The 14,983-nt window shown below is 47.7% G+C and overlaps 1 protein-coding gene across 8 annotated transcripts in view; it reads left to right on the top strand.

The window, feature by feature from the left end:
• Window positions 1–14,983, top strand: part of PTPRF (protein tyrosine phosphatase receptor type F) — a 103,306-nt gene that overhangs the window by 81,349 nt on the left and 6,974 nt on the right. For 5 of the 8 annotated variants that reach the window (XM_060206052.1, XM_060206051.1, XM_060206056.1 and 2 more), the window contains 4 exons: window positions 537–691; window positions 3,831–3,946; window positions 10,675–10,707; window positions 11,501–11,598. In XM_060206052.1, the coding sequence (XP_060062035.1) occupies window positions 537–691; window positions 3,831–3,946; window positions 10,675–10,707; window positions 11,501–11,598 (402 nt within the window). The remainder of the gene's footprint in view (window positions 1–536; window positions 692–3,830; window positions 3,947–10,674; window positions 10,708–11,500; window positions 11,599–14,983) is intronic. The other 3 variants (XM_060206054.1, XM_060206053.1, XM_060206057.1) reach the window with 1 other exon arrangement.

Raw genomic sequence — 14,983 nt, 5'->3', positions numbered from 1 at the left:
AGTCACCTGGGCTCATTCAGCACCCTGGGGCCCCTGACCTGACCCAGGACTAGGCCACTCAAGCATCATGAGAGTACAAGCTTGGAGCAGGCCCAGAAGGGTCAATACCTGCTGCATCAGGGACCCCAATTCCATCGGATCCAGAAAACCAGACCCACTCCACCTTTGGGTGTCATATCAGCTGAGCCTAGTGAGACTCAGATCAACTTCTTAGGATCTGGGGAATCAGGTCAGCCTTATACTGCCCAGCCTCAGAGCCCTTTCCCCAGGTTTGATGGACAGAAGTCAGGTGTCTCTTACTAAAACTCAATTCTGGGTGGGGAGAACAGCATAATGGGTATGCAAAAAAAAAAAAAAAAAAAGAAAAGAAAAAGAAAAAAACCTCTCATGCCTGAGGCTCTGAGGCTGGGCAGTATTATACCTGAGAAGACCCAGGTATAATCCCTTATACCAACATAAGACAGAACTGATGAATAATCTGGTTTTAAAAAAAAAAAAAAGATTAAAACTTAATACTGTTCCTCCACCGGCCACAGAAACGTTATGCCTCCAGTCCCTACTCCAATGAGATTGTGGTCCAGGTGACACCAGCCCAGCAGCAGGAAGAGCCTGAGATGCTATGGGTGACAGGCCCCGTCCTGGCAGTTATCCTCATCATCCTCATTGTCATCGCCATCCTCCTGTTCAAGAGGTGAGTGTTGCACTCTGGCTTCGGGTTAGCCACCTGCCCTTCTGCTTAGGCCTCACCCCTGGGTCAGGTGCACACAGTACAGGCAGCAGCACAGGCCTGCACCAAGTTCCTTGACTCAGGGATGCCAGGAAGAGAAACGTGTGTGTGTGTGTGTGTGTGTGTGTGTGTGTGTGTGTTGACCTGGGTAGGGAGGCAGAGTGTTGCAAACAGCATGTATCCCCGGGTATGTCTGTCTCTGTGTTGTGTGAGCACATCTGTCTGTGCTTCAGGACACCACGCTTTCCTGGTCCCCTCCCTTCAACACTTCGTCCTCATTCTTAAATGATCTCCCTGCCAAGACCTAAAGAGCTCCAGCCCAGCTGCCTGTCCACAGACACGTTTGCAGAACATTTATTGAGCACCTGCAGTGATCACAGCTCTTCCAGGCACAGTGACTCAAGTCTTCCCTGCACCCTTCTTTACCTATAGTCCCATCACAAAGGAACAGCCCATCCACTGAGTAACCAGCTGGAAATTAGCATCCTCTTTACCCTTCTCCCTGTCATTCTACTCAGTCTCCCCAGCTTCTATTCTAAATGTCACAGTATCACTTCCTGAGGGCTCCCCACAAGACAGTGCATGTGCAGGCATGATTGGAACCTGGCACATACTACGTGTCAGTCCTTTCTCTTGAGTGCTTGCAGACACTTCTGGCGCCTTTCTGCCCCATCCACCTTCCTGCCTGAAAGACTTTTGTAAAATTTAACATTGTCAACCTTGGTTAAGACTTTTTAGTGTTGTGGTCTGGGAGATGGCAGAGTGGCTAAAGCACTGGACTCTTAAGCATGAGGTCTCGAGTTCAATTCCCGGTAGTACATGTACCAAAATGATGCCTGGTTCTTTCTCCTTCTCCTCCTATCTTTCAAATAAATAAATTAATTAGTTAAAGAAAAAAAAAAAAAAAAACACTTTTTAGTGGCAGTGGTCCAAAAGGTGCCATAGTGGACAAAGCACTGGACTCTCAAGCATGAGGTCCTGAGTTCAATCCACAGCAGCACATGTACCAGAGTGAAATCTGGTTCTTTCTCTCTCATCCTCCTATCTTTCTCATAAATAAATAAGTTTATAATCTGAGGAGACAGCATAATATAACCAGTGTCCCAAGTTCAGTCCCCAGTACCACCATAACCTAGAGCTGAACAATGTTCTGGTAAGAAAGAATATATGAGGAGCTGGGTGGTATACCTGGTTAAGTGCACACATCACAATGCACAAGGAACCAGGTTCAAGTCCCTGGTCCCCACCAGCAGGGGAAAAGCTTCACAAGTAGTGAAGCAGGGCTGCAGGTGTCTCTCTGTCTTTTTCCCACTCTGCCTTCCCTTCCCCTCTCAATTTATCTCTATATAGCCATTAATGTTAAAAATAAAAGAATATATATGGTAAAGTAATGATTTACATAATTACATAATTTCAGATACATATATATATGCATACACACACACTTTTTAGCAGTTCCCAAGAAAAAGCCTGACATTGTCACAGTGAACTGGTAAAGTCCCCTGACTGGTTCTAATGGTGTCCCCTCTGACCTACAATTGTCCCTCTCACCTGGCAACTCTCTGCTCATTCTCCAAGACTTTCCAAACTCTGGTACCCGTGTGAGGCTCTCACTGTCCCTCCATGTCCCCTCCCTGCCCACCATCTACTTCAGAGGCTTACCTGGGAACATTGACAGATCTCTGTTGCCAGCACCTGGCCCCAGGCTGAGTTTACAGGTTTGTCAGTGAATGTGTGTGGTCTGTATGTTGAACATGTCCCTGCATACAAGTTCCTTTGCTCTCTTCCTTGCACTTGACTTTAGACCCAGGCCCAGTGCTTCCTGATTAGCTCCTACCTCCCAAGACAATAGGGACAGGCTCTCCTGGTCCAGGCCTGTAGACCTGAGGGTGGGGAACCCAAAGAGTATCCCTCATGCTTCCTCACACACTGATCTGAGTTCTGGTGTTTGTCCAGAGGGATAAGCCCTCTCTGAATGCCACGTGGCTGCCATAGATAGGCCCCACAGTGTGTGCTTCATAGAAATATGATCATTCCTTTCTTCTGTCCTTGCCTGTCTGTTGGGATCTAGTAAACAAGAAAGGTAGGAGTCCTTCCTTCTCTCTTCACACACCCCCCCTTCACTTCTCCCTTTGCATATCGGGGCTCAGCAGGGAGGGGTAATGCTTCGACTGGAACGTTCCTGGCCTGTGGCTATCTGGTCAGCTCAGCAGGCTCCAGGGCAGGCTCTACCACTTGCTCGATTTGCATCCTGCTCAGGATGTGCCCCTGCTCCAGGGCTTAGGCACAGTGCTGACTTCCAATGCTTCTCCGTACAGGAACTAACCCTGAGCTCATCAGAGCCATCTACCAGGTTGCTGGTCCTCTGGGATTACATAAATGCTGCAAGAGACAGAGTCTTACCTCCATGCAAAGAGCAGAACAGTGGGGAGATTGTGTGCTGCTACACACTTGTGTACACTCACACCACTTCTTCCTTCACATGCACACATACACCACTGAGCCAAATCAAACCCTGGAGACTTGTCAACTCCTGAACCCTATAGTCTGTCTCTGACCCTGTCCTTGTAGACATGGGAGCTGAGACCATTGAGGGAGGACTCTGTCCAGCTAGGACCACACATTCCCTGTCCCTGCCCTGCTGTTCTGCACATTTACGCTGAGACACTGAGAACCAGGCAGCTAGGGCCTTGCTCCCCCTGCTGTTTGTGTGTCTCGTGTCATTTGCATGTTGATTCCTGGTGGTTCCTGCTGCCTCTGCTGTGGTGACCTGGGGGACAGCAGCCACTGACCGGTGATGACCTGCTGCTCTTGATCTGAAGGAGCCAACAGCCTCTGCCTCCCCTTCCTCCCTTGCTGCACCTGCCCTCTGTTGACTCCCCACTCCTGCTATCTCTTCCCCCGGTATTATCTCATATTGAAGCTACTCTAATCCTGGCTCCCCTGCGTTCAAATATAACCCCCCCAACCCAGATGGGCCAGGGATGGGTGGGTGGGTTGGAATGAGCTCCAAAGGGACAGGGCTCTGGCAGCCAACCTTGCCATGTGTCTCTGTCCTCTACCCGGACCTTGAGTTCTCACCAGCTGTCTTCTGCATCTACAGGAAAAGGACCCACTCCCCGTCATCCAAGGATGAGCAGTCGATTGGCCTGAAGGACTCTTTGCTGGCCCACTCCTCTGACCCAGTGGAGATGCGGAGGCTCAACTACCAGACCCCAGGTAGGGTGCTGAGTAGTCTTCTTGCTCCAAGCCCAGCCCAAGCAGCCCGTTTCCTGTTTCCAACCTTCCCTTATGCTATCTCCTTGTTCCCCATGCACCTTGTCAAAGTGGCTGCAGACAACTGGAGAGGCTCCCCAGGGTTAGAAGGAAGGGTGTCCTATATGTCCTGCTGCTTAGGCCTTTGCCTTGTTTTTTACCAAGGCTTCGGATATGGGCTCGAAACCCTCCACAGCCCAGACCCAGGATAGAAAGGTCTGTGCCTGCACTCTAAACCCTCCACACGGGAAGAGGGCATGTTAATGGGAAAGACTCCAGTGGACATTCATATGGTGGTGTGTGTGTGTGGAGTGCCTGCATCTGACCCTCTCTAGAAGCAGACCCCATGTGGACAGTGTGAGCACAGGGGCCAGCTAAGGACTTGGTGTCTATCCAGCCTTCCCCAGTCACTCTTATGTGGCTCTGTGACTGTTCCTTGCACTTAAAATGTTACTCCTCCCCTGTGACCCATCACTCTTCGTCTCAGACCTTCTCCCCTGGGCTAAGCCTCCCAGTGTGAACCCCCACATAGGTGTGGGGTCTCTCCTCAGCTGCCATGGTGCCCTTGCTTCCTCAGTTGTGACACCTTCAGTCTAGGCTGGAGTGACAATCTGAGTTCTGTGGCAGTGGCTTCATCTGTTCCTTGCCATCCCTCGTGTTGTGCATAGTCTGAGTTCCTGCTACATGTCCACCAAACAAACCCACGGTCAGCTGAAGGAATACAGGAACCAGCACAAACTCACAGAGGGTCGTGTGTATGCAAGTTCCTTATTACTGGATATTAAATTACCCCAAAACTGAGTGGCTTAAAACAATAATAATCAATGTATTATCTCTAACAGCTTCTGTGAGCTAGGAATTCAGACAGGAGCACAGCAGGAACAGCTTGTCTCTATTTCCAGAATGTCTGGGCCCTCAGCCGGAAGACTTGAAGGCTGGGAGTTAGATTCATTTAAACCATGGGTGAGCAAACTATGGCCTGTAGCCAAACACGGCCCACCACCTGTTTTGCGAATAAAGTTTTATTGGAACACAGCCATGCCCATTCATTTATGTACTGGCTGTGACTACTTTCATGCTCCAAAGGCAGGGTGAAGTAGATGCGATAGCGACCATAGATCCACACAGAGGAACATACTAACTGAATTTTTCAATTATTTATTTATTTTAATTTAAGAGATAGATAAAGAGACCAAAGTACTGCGCAGCTCTGGCTTACAGTGGTGCTAGGGATTGAACCTGGAACTTAAGAGCCTTAGGCATAGGACTGTATTACATAACCACTATGCTGTCTCCCCAGCACTCTAACATTAAGACTTTATTTATTTATTTATTTATTTATTTATTTATTTATGAGAAATGATAGGAGGAGAGAGGGAAAGAACCAGACATCACTCTGATACATGTGCTGCCAGGTATTTAACTCAGGACCTCATGACTGATCTAATGCTTTATCCACTGCACCACTTCCTGTATCACAAGCACACTAACATTTTATAGGAAAGGCTTGCCAAGCCCTGAATTTAGGTGTCTGGTGGATAATGCTAAGAGTCAGCCATGACAACTGCACAAGACCCCATTATGTGGCCTGGGCTTCCTCATACACGGTGATTGAGTTCTCAGGGCATGTATCATGGGGATGTGGTTTGCACACAAGCAAGTCAGACAGCATAGTATACTGTTGTACTCTTGCATAGTCAAGGCTGTGATGCACCAGTGCTCTAGGATGCTGGAGCCTGGGAGGAAGAGCAACCTCCTGAGAAGTGATACTTTGCCCTCTGGGCATTAGTCAGCAAAGGGTGGGTGTGGATGAGCTCCCTTGGGTGGAAATAGCAGACACAGTTGCTGCCAAGAGAGTTGTCTGTTCTGCAGCACTGGAGTCAGAGTTGTAAAGAGCCTGAGAGGAGACTGGAGGGTTAGGCAGAGGCCCAGTCCCAGAAAACCTGAGCACCAGGTTCTGGGGTTTAGACTATACCTTGCAGGGACCAGGGAGGCATGATGGGTTGTCAATAGTGAGCAGCATGGTCAGAGCTGAGCTTTGCCATGATCACCATGACTACAGTGTAGAAGACACATTGGAGAAGGGGACCATGGAACAGAGGACCAGTCAAGAGAGAGAGATGCTAGGATTAGAAGGTGGCTCAGTCAATATAATGCATACCTTACCATGGACAAGGGGAAGCTACACAAATGGTAGAATGATATCAAAGTTTCTCTCTCTCATTATCTGAAATGTTTAAAGAATGGAAATATCAGCCCAAGAGCCATGGAACTATGTATGTGCAAGGTCCCTTTGCCACCAAAAAGAAAAGAAAGAAGGCCAAGAATATAGCTTACCTAGGGAGTCTGGGAGGTGGCACAATAGATGGAGCTTTGGACTCTAAAGCAAGATGCCCTGAGTTCAGTCTCTAACATCCCATGTATCAGAGTGATGCTCTGATTCTCTCCCGTGAAAAGGTAAAAGGGGCGGGGGGGTTGCTAGCTAATAGAGCCAAGCAGTGGCACACCTGATTGAGTGCACATGTTATCATGTGCAAGAACCTGGGTTCAAGCCCTCAGTCCCCAGTGCAGAGGGAAAGCTTCACTCTTGATTTCTTGTCTATATCCAGTGAATGAATTAATTTAATTTAAAAATGAAAAAATAAAATAAGTGTGCCTAGACAGTGCACTTACTTTACCATGCCTACCAGCCAGGCTTGAGCCCAGCCCCCACCACACTTGAGGGAACTTCAGTGTTGTGATGTCTTTCTTTTTCTGTCTCTCTCTGAAAAAGTTGGCTTGGAGTTTGTGAAGCCTTGGTAACAACAGAAAGAATTAAAAAAAAAAAAATTTAAATGAGTGAACAGCCAGAGCTGAGGAGACTTTTGCCAGTGCTAGCATGTCTGAGTTGCATGCTTGAGACCTGGGGGTTTCCAGATTCAATCACTGGCACCACCATATGCCAGAGCTGAACTCTGTAATGCTATCTTTCTTTCTCACCCTGTTTTATGAGAACAAGTAAATCAATGAGTGATTTCATTTTAGAGACACAGCCTAAATGTGGTGATGTGCTGAAACTGAGGAGTAGGGAGACTGCATGTGGGGATTTGGTGAGTTGAGTAGCAGAAGACCCAGGGGGAAGACACTTTAGAAAATGTAGAGCTGGGGGCCAGGTGGTGGCGCATCTGGTTGAGTGCATATGTTACAGTGCACAAGGACCCAGGTTCAAGCCCCCATCCCCCACCTACAGGAGGAAAGCTTCACAAGTGGTAGAGCAGGGCTGCAGGTGTCTCTCTGTCTCTCACCCTCTCTGTCTTCCCATTCCCTCTTGATTTCTGACTGTCTCTATCTAATAAATAAATAAATAAAAAGATAATAAAAAAAGAAAATGTAGAGCTGCAGAAATAGTAATGGTTATGCCTGAGGCTTTGAGGTCCCAGGTTCAATCCCCAGCACCACCATAAACCAGAGCTGAACAGTACTCTGGTTTCACTGTGTATCTTATTCTCCCCCTCATTAAAATAAAATTTTAAAATATTAAAGGAAGAAAAAAGAAAAAAAATGTATAGTGTGGGGCCAGGCAGTGGCTCATTTGATAGAGCATACATGTTACCATGCACAGAGATCCAAGTTCAAGCCCCTGGCCCCCACCTGCAGGTAGAAAGCTTCACAAGTGGTGGAGCAGTGTTACAGGTGTCGCTCTTTCTCCCTCCCTATCTCCTACTTCCCTCTCAATATTTCTCTGCCTCTGTCCAATAAACATAAATAAAATAGGAAGGGAGGAAAGAAAGTACACCTGAGCCCTGGGCCATAGCAGTTCAGTGGGTAGGGTAGAGCAGTGAGTGTAGAACAAGCACTAGAGAAAACCCTTCCCAAGGCCAGGGTGTGCTCACAACCTCTCCTGGGTTAGAGATCAGGTATGGAATTTTCTTTTTTCCACAATTGAAATTGTAATTGCCTAAGAGGTGGCTTAGCGGCTATAATACAGGACTTTGATGCGTAAGACCCCAGGCTTAGAACCCAGCACCACATGTCAGTGTAATGCTCAGCTTCCCTCTAATGACATAAATTTTGACAAAAGAGAAATTAGTTATGGACTGTGGTCAGGGGATATTTGAGGTGCAGAAGTGGAAATGGGACAGGAAGGCTGGGCTCCAGAGTAAGACAGAGGAGTCTTCTCTCTGAGAAGAGAGGAGGTGGTAAAGTTAGTAGTCAGGAAACAGTTGTTGGAGTCCTCTTTGCTCCAAGGTGAGAAGGGCTGGAGCAAAGTCATGAGGAAAATCCAAGCCTCTAGGCAGGCTCTACAGGAAGGGTGCTGAGCATCTGAGATGAGAGTCCAGGGGACAAACCAAGGCCTTGTGCTGAGGGGCCAAAGGAGGGACAAAGAACAGGAGGTCTTTACTGGTGTCAGATAGCGCAAAAAGAGCATTGAAGTACCAGGCTAAGCAAAGATGAGAGTGACTGAAGAGAGCTGCTGGGTTGGCAGCTCTCTTTCTGCCAGAGAGTTTCTTCTGCCTTTTTTTTTTTTTTTCCCAGTTTGGTAAACTTTTTTTTCTTCATACATCAGTTTTTAATTCTGAAAATCTTGCCAACCCACAGAAAATCTGAAAGAACACATCGTCATCTGCATGTCCTCGTGCAGACTGACCCTTCAATTCTTGCCAGCCATGCGTCATTTCTCTCTTTTCTTCTACCACATAATCTCAAAATATCCAAGGTTAGATTTGGATGCCAGCGAGACTGAGAGTTGGTTTAGATACAAACTTCAGTCATAAAAGGCAGCCCTCCCCCCCCCTTCTCTTTTTAACTAATTTATTTATTATTGGATAGAGACAGAGAAAAGTTTAGGGGGGAGGGAAAGAGAGAAGTAAAGAGACAGAGAGACACCTGCAGCCCTGCTTCACCACTCATGAAGCTTTCCCCATGCAGGTGGAGATCAGAGGCTTGAACCTGAGTCCTTGTGCATTGTCATATGTGTACTTAACCAAGTGCGCCACTGCCTGCCTCCAAGAGTTAGACTCTCTAGCATGAGGTCCCAGGTTCAATCCCCAGCAATACATGTGTCAGAGTGATACTCTGAATCTCTCTGTGTGTCATAAATAGGTGATTATTTATTTAGTATTATTATATATTTTTTTAAAAGATTTATTTATTTATGAGAAAGATAGGAGGAGAGAGAAAGAACCAGACATCACTCTGGCACATGTGCTTCTGGCCACCTCCCAGACCACTATGATATATTTTTTTATCTCCAGGCTTATTGCTGGAATTCAGTACTGGTACTATGAATCTACTGCTTCTGGCAGCCTTTTTTTTTTTTTTTTTCTTTTCCTTAAACCAGATGGAGAAATTGAGAGGGATGGGGAAATAGAGAGGTAGAGAGAGAAAGACACCTGCAGACAAGCTGTACAACTTGTGAAGCCATCCCTCTACAGGTGGGGAGCGCACAGGCTTGCGTATAGTATACTATGTGTGCTTAGCCAGGTGCACCACTGCCTGGCCCCTCTTTATTGATTTTATAGAGACAGAAATAGAGAGGGGAGGAAGGATTGAGGAGAAAGACACCTGCAGCTCTGCTTCCCCCCTCCTAGAGGGGACCCAGGGACTTAACCTGGGTCCTTGTGCATTGTAACATGTGCACTCTACTGATGGCAACATCTCCTGTCCCCATAGATTTTTTTTCATATTTTATTTATTTTTTAATTAAAGAGATACAGAAAGATATACAGAGAGACCACAGCACTGCACAGGCTTATTGTGGTGCTAGGGATTGAACCAGGGACCTCAGAGCCTTAGGCTTCAAAATCTTTTGCATAGTCATTATGCTATCTTCCCAGCCCACCATAGATGATTTTTTTTTTTTCATAGATTTTTTTTTTTTTTTTTTAACCAGAGCACTGCTCAGCTCTGGTTTATGGCGGTGTGGGGGATTGAACCTGGGACTTTAGAGCCTCAGGAATGAGGGTCTCTTTGCATTACCATTATCCTGTACCCCACCCTTATAAATAATTTTTTTCCCCTCCACGGTTATTGCTGGGGCTCAGTGCCTGCACTACGAATCCACTGCTCCTGGAGGCTATTTTTTCCCATTTTGTTGCCCTTGTTGTTGTGCTTGTTGTAGTTGTTATTGTTGTCATAGCTGTTGTTGTTGGATAGGACAGAGAGAAATGGAGAGAGGAGGAGAGAAAGACACCTGCAGACCTGCTTCACCACTTGTGAAGTGACCTCCTGCAAGTGGGGAGCCAGGGGCTCAAACCGGGATTCTTACGCTGGTCCTTGCACTTTGCGCCATGGGCGCTTAACCCACTGCGCTACCGCCTGACTCCCCATAGATAATTTTTTTTAAGATTCATTCATTTCATGAGGAGGAGTGAAAAGCAGAACATGACTGCCAGGGATTGAATTCAAAACTTCATGCTTATAAATCCAAAGCTCTATTACTGTACTACCTCCTGGGCCACGTAAATAAATCTTTTTTTTTTATATAACAACCCCCACCACCCCCAAAAGGCTCCAGGGTTAGGAGCATACAGCTCTGGGCTGGGGAGTTGGGGGCACAGGTGGGACCTGAACTGGTCCAGGGCCCTCACTGTACCCTTCTCCCACTCCCTCCCAAAACTGTTCAGCCCCTTCATCACGTCACCACCCTCCCTCAATTAAAAGTTAACAGGCTTTCTTCTCTTGCCCTGCTCTCTTTTGTTTTTTCTCTGCAGGTTCCAGTGCCCCCAGTTGCCCGAATATCTCAAGTTAGTTTTTCCTAGTTCCCATGTCTGGGGGCTTCTGTGTCTTTCTTTTTCTCGCCCTATTCATCCCCTCCCTCCCTTCCTGAGTTCTTCCTTCCCATGTCTTCTTTTCTCTCCCCTTCTGTCTCATCTTTTCCCTTCTCCAGGCTCCTCCCCAGCTTCTTTCTCCAGTTCCCCACCCCCACTTCACCCAACCCCACGTTGGTCCCCTGCTGTCTCTGCCTCCTGTCTCAGGCAGATACCTTTCTGGGTGCCTCCTCTGTCTCCTTATCTCCCTCCTCCTCATTTCTGCCTCTCTCCAAGATCTTCCACTTCACTCTGCCATGCCCAGACTTTGTGACCACTCCATCCACATGCTCGGTGCTGGGGCAGTGATGTCACTGGTTCTCGTTTGGGGACTGGCGCCAGTGAGGGGCAGCAGGGCTGTCCATGGGCAGGGCCCGGAGGTTGAGGAATCCCCTAGCCCAGTCCTGCCAGCTCACCCCAGCCTGGGAGGGTGGATGCTTCTCACCCAACTTCAGGAACATACCAGGGGAACCCTGGTGTCCCCCACTCAGCGCCCTGTCCCACACACACGCTCACATATGCTCACAGCGTACGTGTTGTCCTCGCCCACCCTTCACAGCTGTGTGCTCCGCCATCGCCATCACTGCATGTGCCGCTGTCTCCATGCCACCAGTGCCAAGTGCTCCATGGGTCACACATGTTCACATGTGCACATACATGCATTGGGACTGCCTCCCCTTCCCCATCCAAGGCTCACACTAACGGCCTGCATGTTCCCCACCTTCCCCAGGTATGCGCGACCACCCGCCCATCCCCATCACTGACCTAGCAGACAACATCGAGCGCCTCAAAGCCAACGATGGCCTCAAGTTCTCCCAGGAGTATGAGGTAAGACAGGCCAAGCCCCTGCCAGCTGCTGCCCTGCCTCAGGATCCGCAGGATCCAGCAGGGTGGAGAGGCCTACAGGCTGCACCATGACAGAAGCAGAGAAGTCAGCAGGATATGTGGAAAACTTAGGGGCAGGGGCCAGGCGCTAGCGCATCTGGTTAAGCACATGCATTACAGTACACAAGAATCCAGGTTCAAACCCCTGATCCCCACCTGCAGGGGGGAAAGTTTCACAGGTGGTGAAGCATGGCTGCAGGTGTCTCTCTGTCTCTCTATTTCCCCCTTTCCTCTCAATTTCTCTCTGTCTCTATCAGATAAATAGATAAATAAATGGAGAAGAAAACTCACGGGCTGGACCTGACTAGGGCAGACGTACACCCAAATACTAGCAACTGCAGGTAAGAGGCACAGTTCAGGAAGAATAGTTTACATTAATGGTGCACCTGTTTAAGCTCTCACATTACAGTGCACAAGAAGGACCCAGGTTCAAGCCACTGGGCCCCACCTGTAGGAGGCAAACATGATGAGTGGTAAAGTAGGCCTGCAGGTGTCTGTCTCTCTCCCACTCTGTCCTCCTTCGTTTCTCAATTTCTGTCTCTATCCAATAATAAATAAAAATATTTACAAGAAAAAAAAAAAGCTAGCATTTATCAGGACCTCAGCACAAGCCAGTGCCGGACCAGGCACTTCATAACTTATCATCTCATTCAGCCCTCCTCACAGCCCTGTGGAATAGGAACTGTTATTTGATTTTTAAGCATGAGGTCCTTGAGTTCAATTCCCAGCAGCATTTGTACCAGAGTGATGCTCTGGTTCTTTTTCTCTCCTATCTCTCTAATAAATAAAAATTGTGTGTGTGTGTGTGTGTGTGTGTGTGTGTGTGTGTGTGTGTGTGTGTATTTCACATGAGATATAGATTTGGTTTTTAAGATTTGTTTATTGTTTGTTTGTTTGTGGGAGACAGAGAGGAACCAAAGTATCACTGCCACCTGCAGTGTCAGGGATCAAGCCTAGGACTTCATACTTTGGAGTCCAACACTTTATACACTGGGCAGCCTCCCAGGCCATTTTATTATTATTGTTGTTTGTTTGTTTTACCAGAGCACTATTTATCTCTGGCTTTTGGTGGTGCTGGGAATTAAACCTAGGACCTTTGGGATGAAAGGACCTCAGGCATGAAAATGTGTAAGCATGAGGCCCTGCGTTCAATCACTGGTACCATATATGCCAGAGTGCTGCTCTGATAACCCCCCCTCTCTGGAATTCATGAAATAAATCATGTAAAATTTTAAGGTATTAAAAAAGTTCTAGTGTACTAAAAATGGTGCAGTCTTCCTATACCTATGGGTACTACTGTTACCCCATCTTACAGATGAGGAAACAATCTTGGAGAGAAAGTGACTTGCTTGGGCCAACACAGATGATGAGTAGTAGAGCCAAGATTCAGGTCCAGACTTGCTGGACAGATTGTGCCCTCAATATGCACATGCTCACACCTGTGTTCTCAATAGTAAAGATCATAGAGTTGGGGCTAAGAGGACACAGGGGCTCAGACTTGCAGCTCAAACTGCACGGGGCCTCCTGCTCAGGACTCTGTAAATACTCACTCCACTCTTGCTTTGACCCCTCCCTATTGGAATTTAGAATTCAGAATTGTTCCTTGGCCTGGGGTCTGTGGGCTTCCAGGACACCCAGCTGGGGAGGGCCTTTGTTGGAGAAGTGATTATGAAAAGCTCCACCTCCTCTCAGAGATGAGGTGTGGCTATGTCTCAGCCCTTAACTGTTTCCCCAATTCCCAGTACAAGGCTGACCCAGAACTCACCTTTATTCAATGATGGGTAGATGATTGATGGGCTGACTCAATCCCCTTCCTAGCCAGATGTCCAGTAGACTGGGGTACCGGGATGCATTCCCCTTGCAATGGCAGTGGGCCAGGTTTCCACAAAGGAAATTGAGCTTGGCAGGTAAATTTATGAGCCTGTCTGCTCATGGGAGAGCAGACTGACTGCTTCTACCTGAATGCCCAGTGGGACCCTGCTTTACACAAGACATGAACTGGGCTTCCTGCCTTCCACTTTGTGTCTGGCAGAAGACCTTCCATGCCCTTTTGCCCTTATTTGTCCAGTTCCAGGCCCCATATCTCCCTTCCTTCCAGTGGGACTGCCTCCCTGTCCTTCAGCCTTGGCTTTCCCTTTCCAGCTCTGTCCATTTCTCTAGTCTGCACTTGCTTTAAAAGCCCACCCTCCAGGTGGCTTGCTCACACCACCCAAGGCCTCTCCCTCAGCCAGAAACCCATCAGTGTTACTTTTAATTGGTGGTCAGTCAGTCATTATGCATTTGTTGAGCAATCATGTACCAGATCCTGTGCCAGATGCTGGGGATATAGAGACAAAAAGCCCTCAGGATGCTCAGTCAAGTGCAGACAGGTAATCAACACTGAGTAGGAGAGCGTGCCCCCAGTATTAGAGATGGCAGTGTGCAGAGATGGCAGGCTGGGTGAGCTGGGGGGTCTCACGGTAGCTGTGCCGCTGTCCTATGGAGATGATGAGCTGGCACCAAAATGTGGAGGACGCTGTGTGATGCACAGAACTTTGGATCATATCCATCTGTAACAGGAGGATAATAATAGAACCTGTCTCATAGGAGGATTCGATGAGGGGGTACATGCAGAGTGCTTAGAGCATTGTCAAGCATACTGTAAATTCTCAGGCTCAGCTCTTAGAATTATTAGAGAAGGCAGCAAGGAATCATGAATTAAGCAGTAAATAATAGTCAGGGGCGGGAGTCGGGCAGAAGCACAGTGGGCTAAGCGCAAGTGGTGCAAAGCACAAGGAGGCGTAAGGATCCCGGTTCTAGTCCCCGGCTTCCCTCCTGCAGGGGAGTCACTTCACAGGCAGTGAAGCAGGTCTGCAGGTGTCTTTCTCTCCCCCTCTCTGTATTCCCCTCCTCTCTCCATTTCTCTCTGTCCTATCCAACAACAATGACATCAGTAACAACAATAACTACAACAATAAAAAACAAGGATAGCAAAAGGGAAAATAAATATTAAAAATTTTTAAGAAGAAGTTCATATATATATTTTCCCTTTTGTTGCCCTGTTTTTTTATTGTTGTTATTGATGTCATTATTGTTAGGTAGGACAGAGAGAGATGGGGATGACGGGGAGAGAAAGATAGATACCTGCAGACCTGCTTCACCGTCTGTGAAGTGACTCCCCTGCAGGTGGGGATCTGGGGGCTCGAACTGGTATCCTTATGCCTGCCCTTGCACTTCGCACCATGTGCATTTAACCCACTGCACTACCACCCAATTCCCAGAAATCTTAAAAAATAATAATAATAGTCGGGCAGGGCAGGCAGAATAATGGCTATGCAAAAGACTTTCT

Source organism: Erinaceus europaeus, chromosome 13 (genome assembly GCF_950295315.1).
Source record: "Erinaceus europaeus chromosome 13, mEriEur2.1, whole genome shotgun sequence".
Classification (NCBI taxonomy): domain Eukaryota; kingdom Metazoa; phylum Chordata; class Mammalia; order Eulipotyphla; family Erinaceidae; genus Erinaceus; species Erinaceus europaeus.
This window is presented reverse-complemented; position numbering and strand designations above follow the sequence as displayed.